Source organism: Lepisosteus oculatus, chromosome 2 (assembly GCF_040954835.1).
Source record: "Lepisosteus oculatus isolate fLepOcu1 chromosome 2, fLepOcu1.hap2, whole genome shotgun sequence".
Lineage (NCBI taxonomy): Eukaryota > Metazoa > Chordata > Actinopteri > Semionotiformes > Lepisosteidae > Lepisosteus > Lepisosteus oculatus.
In genome coordinates this window covers 71,641,387-71,648,659 of record NC_090697.1, presented here as the reverse complement: position 1 = coordinate 71,648,659, position 7,273 = coordinate 71,641,387, and the positions used below count along the sequence as shown (strand labels likewise).

The 7,273-nt window shown below is 39.3% G+C and overlaps 1 protein-coding gene across 2 annotated transcripts; it reads right to left on the bottom strand.

Annotated features, from left to right (window-relative positions):
• Positions 1–454: 454 nt before the first annotated feature.
• LOC102693931 (caspase-7-like) lies at positions 455–6,007 on the bottom strand. 2 transcript variants are annotated; one of them, XM_006625493.3, is made up of 5 exons: positions 5,267–6,007; positions 3,378–3,541; positions 2,481–2,616; positions 1,867–2,107; positions 455–1,333 (listed from the first exon to the last, which is right to left on the bottom strand). In XM_006625493.3, the coding sequence occupies exons 1-5, from the start codon at positions 5,475–5,477 to the stop codon at positions 1,303–1,305; spliced, it is 783 nt and encodes a 260-aa protein (XP_006625556.3). In that variant the 5' UTR covers positions 5,478–6,007; the 3' UTR covers positions 455–1,302. The 2 variants fall into 2 exon arrangements, with proteins under 2 accessions (XP_006625556.3, XP_069038815.1); XM_069182714.1 differs by lacking the exon at positions 455–1,333 and having other exon boundaries at positions 1,444–2,107; positions 5,267–6,001.
• Between the last annotated feature and the right edge of the window lie 1,266 nt (positions 6,008–7,273).

Genomic DNA, 7,273 nt, shown 5'->3' with positions numbered 1-7,273 from the left:
GACAGAAAATATTTTTTGTCTTTTGTTTAACGTGAACACAAACTTGGCACGCATATTTTTACTTCCAGTATTTTCTTTTTTAGTACACAGTAAACGTAACGTAATTCATTCAGGTGTCACAAGTTTGGTGTCCGGGTCATTTCAATAAAGATTAAACAACCGTGTCCGGGTTTCCCTTTCTCTATTTATCTCAAGATGTTAGTAACCTCAGTTTTTGTGAGGCCAGGTGTTCTACCTGAACAGCCAGATCCTTCTAAATGAGTAACACCTGATGGGTGCTGGAGGGCAAATCCGACAGAGGTGATGACAGACGCATTTGTCTATCTATGGTTGATGCATTTCTTGAGAAAACGTGTTAAACTGTCTAGTATGTGACAATACAGAAAGTCCATTCTCTTGGTAGGGACAAATAATGGAGTAGGTGAGAAGTTTCAAAAAGATAAATTTACAGTACAAAGAATATATGCAGAAGGAGGTGAAGTTGTTCTTTTTAATTTAATTCATTTAACCAGGTTAATATCTTAAGAACAAATTTACAATAATAACTTGGTGAAGAAGCCTGCAGCACAACAAAGTGTGCAATTTAAATCAAAGTATTGTTTTCTAAATTAAATCCATACATTTTAAATAATTATTATATTGTTAGATGGCATATAGTACTGCAATATATTCTGAAGAATTAAATTATTTTCTCAATTAAAGGTCTGTAAATTAATATTCCTCAGGCATGCAGAGAGGGCTGATCAATCAAAGCAGAAATATAACAATCAAAGGAGTTGCATTGTCACATTTGTGGCACAATTTAACTTTCCTTTTTGAATCAATTTCAAAACATTTAATGTATATTATTGTCTTGCAATGCAAAATTAAACTGTATTTATTTAAAACCTATTTTCAATGGCTAAACTTTAATCAAATACTGAGAAGTTGGACTATTTTTTTAACTATAAAATGGAACATGATGCAAAACAACCACTTAGCTGTTCTTTTAATTGCACCTGTAACTTATAATTCCCTAAATGTCATTCAAAGAAACAAAAGCTCAGTTACTTATGCTCAGTAACTAGGTGGCTAAATGTGTAGAGGGCTGTGGGCTCAAATTCACGTGTGAACCAAAAATCTGCATATAAAGAAACTGGTCATTGTAACAGTAGCGAGTTGTTTTGGATAAATGCATTAGCCAAATAAATTAAGAATCATGAGAACAATCCTAGTAAGCAAGACCCCACAACCAGATGCTGCTGTGTTGATATCTGTTCCACCGTGTGCATTGCATGGCATCACATAGCAGGTATCCTGCTGTCAATCCTGTTCAGTTCCATACTTCAGGGCTCTATATAAGTACAATATGAATGACTTTCACCACTAGTTACAAGATTAAATTAGAGAGCTAGCAGTGTTCTGAAACAGGAATAATTCAAGAAGACACTTCATAAAGCAAAGGAAATAATCATTGTAGAGATCTTATTTTAACATGAAACATATACAGTATACCTACTAAAAATAAAAAAATATAATTTAGGGACCAAAAACCAGGACATTTGGGGAGCACCATATCTGTATACCCTCCAGTGCCACAAACTAGACAAGCAGTGCCCAGTTTTTTTAGCCCCATTCACAGGATGTGGAAACTCAAATGCCTCACTAGAAGTGTGTGACTTTAAAGCATACGGGACAAGGGCATAGAGTCAGGAGTCCAGGGTGTTGGGCAACATCTGACATTTGTGACACAGCCCAGTCCTCGGTCAGACTGCACCAACTACATTAGCCCTCAGCAGCTTCACCACGGACCAGTTGCAGGAGCTGGATGGGAACGGGGCTTCGTCAAGCGAGACTGTGAGCGGGGAGGCTGGGGACAGGTCTTACTGTGGGTGCTGGGCTCTGTCAGCGAACGGGAAGACCTCTCGGGTGAGTCGGGTGACAAAGCAGGGCATGACCTTCTTCCCACCCAGGTCCCTCCCCCTGGCTTCAAAGCTATAGGCCACACGGTAGTTGAGACGGGTGAGGAGCTGGTTGATCTCCAGGTTCTTCCCACCCTCCTCTTCCAGGAGGTCGCAGAGGGTCTGGATGAACACCGAGCCCAAGGGGTGAAGGAAAGCCGAGTACCCTGCCAACGACAGAACACAGCCGTGTTTAAGACTTCTGGCCCTGTTGATCGGTCACTCTCCCAGTCATTCTAAAAGCCACTATAACGTGCTTTCTTGCCAGTAAAATGAGCTGAATTCTCATTCTTCCATGGCTTCTCTTATTAAATCAAAGGTCCAGCACTTTTATTTGAACATTTTTGGATTCATTACTTGTTGTCCTAAAATGTCTAGAAGGCTAAGACTGCTTACCTTGTGTTCCCTTTGTTAAAGCCAAGAAGGTGTATCGGTCTCCCTGTTCCACCATCTTTCATTCTGGGTGACCCGGTACATTAGCTTCAATAACGCGTTCAGCCTGTTCTTGGTGGCTGACTTTTCAGCGTGACTGGGTCTTACCTGGTGAAGTAGCGAACGTGACGGCGCAGTTGATGGGGATGGCGTGGCAGTGAGAGAAGCTATCTTCTTCCTGGCTGAGCTCTGGCGAGTCTGTCTGGAGTTCCACCCCGCTATCCAGATCGGTCCCACGACAAGCCTGCGAAAAACAGAGAAACACAAGCCAATGCTATGGTTCTATGACTAGCAAAGACCTTTCTTCACAACTGTGTGAGAGTGTGGCACTCTCAAAAATGTTGAAAGACATGTCCATTTTGTTTGCAAAGTCAATACCCCAGTACAGATAAGCTAGGAGGAGAGTTATTTTCACCCTGACTTAGGTCTTTCCATTAACTCTTCATCTTTAACATTCAAATTCAAGTACTGTACAGAAGACTTTTTGCAGAAAAATGTTAGCTCTTCTGTTTAGTTTACACATGCTTGGCTTTATACAATTAATTTTTTTTGCAACAGGAAATGATAATTTTCAGTCAGGTTCTCGTACATTCCCAAGACACATTGTAAGAATTTCTGGAGCATAGCTTTTGATAAAAAAAACAGAGCAGACTGGTTTTGTCAGAGAATTTCGAAGAGAAGTATCTAAGAATACCTAAGAGTATCTTAGGTTAAATGTTTGATTGAGCATGTTTCCAGCCTAATTCTAACCTGAACAAGTAGTCAAGATGATCTCTGTGGCACTGATTAATATAGATTTTATTTTCGTATCATGAAGGAGTGTCACAAGATTAATAAACTCAGATCTCTTTCACATTTCACAATCCCTAAGATCTTAAAGAACCTCTCCTGGGAAGAAATGTGGAAAAATCTGCATCTGGAATTATTTTATGGAAAAAATGAAACTCTGTGGCCTGGACAGTTAAAACTGTAAAAGTTAAAATACAGAGAACAGACATGACCTACCTGCACAAAGAAGACCTTAGTCTTCTCAGCCATGACAGGATTTCCAAACCATCCAAAAATATCTGCCAACCTCACTGCAGCCCCATCTGCCCCAAAAATTAGACCTTCCTCTCCGTGACTAGACAAGACCCCCACGAAACACTTGTCGACTGGCTCCGTGCTTGCTGGGGAGGTAAACGGAAGAAAAGGAGAAAGGAAATGGAAGGTTTGCATGACTGGCATTCTTCTGGATATTCCCCATGTTGGTCTCTTGCTCTTTTGTGATTGTTTTCTTTGCAAATGTGTTTCTTGGCTTAGTTAAGGGTATAGTTTAGTGAACGAAGACTAGATAGTGCTAGTAGCCAAAATAAAAGAATTACAAGCTATCCGTCCATCATTTTCTAACCTCTTTATCCGATACAGGCTCGTGGTGGAACCTAAGCCCGTCCCAGGAAGAAATGGGCACAAAGTAGGACCCTGGATGGGACACCACACAATCACAGGACAGACAAACACAAACTCACATCGGGACCAGTTTTCCCAGAAGCCACTCAACCTGTCCTTGGGCAGTGGGAGGAAACAAGAGCACCCAGAGGAAGCCCACTCAAGCCAGGGGAGAACATACAATCTCCATGCAGATAGCACCCTAGGAATTGAACCCAGGGCCCCAGCACTGTGAGGCAGCAGTGCAAAAGTACCGCATCACCGTGCCACATCTTATTTTTAAAAATCATTTTAATAAAGCAGACTAAACAAAGAACACATAATGGAGGAATTGAGTAGAAAGCACAGAAAAAATACCATCCTTCTTTTTCTTAGTTCTACATAACAAAAACAGAGTTTTACCTGTTTTCATGTTTCATCAAAACTGGGACCAAAGGTTTTTCTCTTTTAAGCAGTAATGTTTTATGGCTTCTATCAGCTGGGGCAGCCTCCTTGTGTAATATACTATGACCTAGTTGAAATCATGTGATTTATGACAATGTCAATTATCACTGCTTCCTTTAAAATCTGTCTGACTTAAATTGAAGGTCTGGGAATTCTGTCTGCAGGTTTACTAAACAGAGGTGCCAAATTGTCTGCCCATGTGAACAGATGCAGAAATATACCTGCTGGGAAAAGCCGAGACAGTGCACATTAATATAACTGCAACTGCAGATTTATTTATCACGCCTTCACATTACATCCAGACAAAAGCTGTCGGGTTACTGCATGCTTGGTCACAATATGAAACCTAAAGGGTATATGACGTGTTCTTAACACCTGTCTTCATGATTGTGGGTTCTGCTGAGCTCTTTTTGCAAAGCTCTTATGATCCTTGTTTCCATTCAGTTCAAGCTTTATTGTCACCTAGGGGAAATCTGTTTTACAGCACAGTCAAACACAACACAATGACAAATAAACATCACCAAAAGGGAAGAGAATACAGTAGTGTTACAGCAGAAAAGAAACAAGAGACAGGGTAGATACTTTGCATTGTTTAAGAGTGTAAATGCAGTGGGAACGAAATATTTCCTGGGTCTGTTGGTTTTACACCTGGGAGCACATTATTATCACATTTTAATTGATAAACACATTTTATACATTGATTATTTGTATTGCATGGCTCTAGGCAATAACAATTAAATAAATACATTGCCATTTAACAGTTTAAGAGAGCAGATTTGTGTACTGAAATTCAACCCTGCAGTTTCAATGTGTTTCAGTGTGTTGTGTTAACTCACACAATAAATCACACCGACAGAACTTGCTGTGCACAAACATATACTGCATTACATACTGTAATGAATATAGTGATGAATGCATATAAATACATGGTAGTAAGCACTGTTTTCACAAGAGCTGGTACATCACTTACATGGAGCACCATAAAGACATGCAAGACATTAAATCACACAGCTTGGGCCTACCTGTTTTAAATACTTGCTGGATCTCATTTGCAGACAGGTCATTGTGAATGTCCACCTGGAATCCCAGTCGAGAAAGGATCTTGTGGAGTCTCTTTGTGTCTCGACGCGCCCCATTTCGTATGCCCAAATCCACTCCGGGATCAAATTTGGTCACCGAAACCAAAACAGCCTTGTTACAGGTTAGGGGCTTCCTTGTCCGTAAGAATGGCATTGAAGAGGAGCTCAGCAACTGGGAGGAATTAAGAACTAAACCTGGATGGCAGCTTATGGGAAATCCACTGATCAGATATCCCGTGATCTTAAAAACGAACAGAAGTATAGACTTTAATGAACTCTCAAGCTAAAGAGACCTCCAAGTACTGGAAGATGGATCTACCAGTTCTAGGAAGAGAAGAGGCTGAGATCTATTAAGCAAGCTTCCCATAAAGAAAGAAAAGGACTCTTTACACTTCTGAATCATATACTTACCTAAGCGCTGTGAAGCATTTTAAATTAGCAACCACTCCCTCCTGCAGGATAGCCTTATAAGGAAATTGCCTTTCTCCCTTATTTCCCCCTTGTGTAAGTTTCTTGATTTGCTTGCACACTTATCCCTGTTCATTCGAGTAAATACACCTGTGTTGAAATTCCAAGAACCTTGTGTTTTCTTCCATTGGAAATTGCCAATTACAAGCACACAGCTGAACATTTTAATTGTAAGAATTGTATCTTTAGTGTTAAACATTTTACAGACTTATGCTGTCAAAACAATTAATAACATTTCATACAGGTTTTCTTGCTATGTTTTGTGCTTTTGTGGGTTTTTTTTTGGGGGGGGGGCTTTTAATTGCATTACAAGAGAGATTAAAAATGTGAAAACTGAATCAGGAATCACAGGAAAATACAAGAATTGTATTTCAGTTAATTGTGGACTCTACTTAATGTGCATTTTTAAATTTGATGTTTAATGATAAGGGCATCAGGAAATGTCATCCTCCCACAACTAAGTTAAATGTTCATGAATGCATTTTTTTTAAATGTGCTGCTTCATATGACAATTAGGACACGTGGTATTGGACAGAATGACAATATGTCAAGTCCTAGAGATAACATTTATACAATATTGATATCATGTACAAGTTCATACGACTTTTACCCACTGAAAGACCACTGTAGAATTACCTTATACAAATATGTTCAGTGGTGTCCTGACTAATTTGTACCTGTACATTTCCTTTGGGTGTGTTCAAGATAAATACACATGCATCCCAGTATTGTGAAAGAGTAAAAAGTACCCCAGAGTACAGCAAGTACTGTACATGCTGCGACAGATCGTCTGGCTGGCATAATAGTTTTTTGAGCTTTGGCGCCCTCTGACAGGCCACATTCAGTATTGTAAGTAAAACATGAAAACGATACGCAGACCATCAATGGCTTCAATTCTTGGTCGTAAAATCAAGAACCTTCCCTTCCGTAAAGGCGTATTTTCTGTGCTGACCTTATCTTTGTTTACTTTTTAAACATTTTTCTTAAAGTGTATTTGTATTATAATATGAATCCCTGACGATGTTTGTGATATATGTAGTCGTTTTTGTTTCCTTTTCTTGTTCAAATACAAAGTAAAAAAAAAAACACCCGTGTCTTCCAGATTTTACTTTAGACGAGCTCTTATTTGCGGGTAAAATTATTATTTTTATTTTAAACAAGGCACATTCTTAAATTTTACTGTTAGGTATCAGCATTTTAATAGAATTTGTAATCAACTCCAGTTTCTTAATTTCAGAACCCCTCTCGGACAGACGTCATCTCACATAAAATGATGTACTCTGCAGCATGTATTTTGTAATCCAAGAACAATCTGACTTGAAAATTGCCTTCGAATATCACTTCAAGATTTAAAGCCGTAACTTAATATTACATTCCAATTCGTACCGAATATTTCAGCAGAGTACTATTATTTCTACAGCATGACTGTAGCTGGGAAATGGAGTCTTTACATGTTGCTACTGCGCAAGCTCGGCGTTGCTG

What these genes read in the sequence shown, in the direction of transcription:
- LOC102693931 (XM_006625493.3), bottom strand. Translation starts at nt 5,477, where the DNA reads ATGCCATTCTTACGGACAAGGAAGCCCCTAACCTGTAACAAGGCTGTT. An exon ending in CTAAGGTCTTCTTTGTGCAG is followed by an intron (nt 2,617 to 3,377) that starts GTAGGTCATGTC and finishes TGTTTTTCGCAG; the next exon opens with GCTTGTCGTGGGACCGATCT. An exon ending in CACGTTCGCTACTTCACCAG is followed by an intron (nt 2,108 to 2,480) that starts GTAAGACCCAGT and finishes TGTCGTTGGCAG; the next exon opens with GGTACTCGGCTTTCCTTCAC.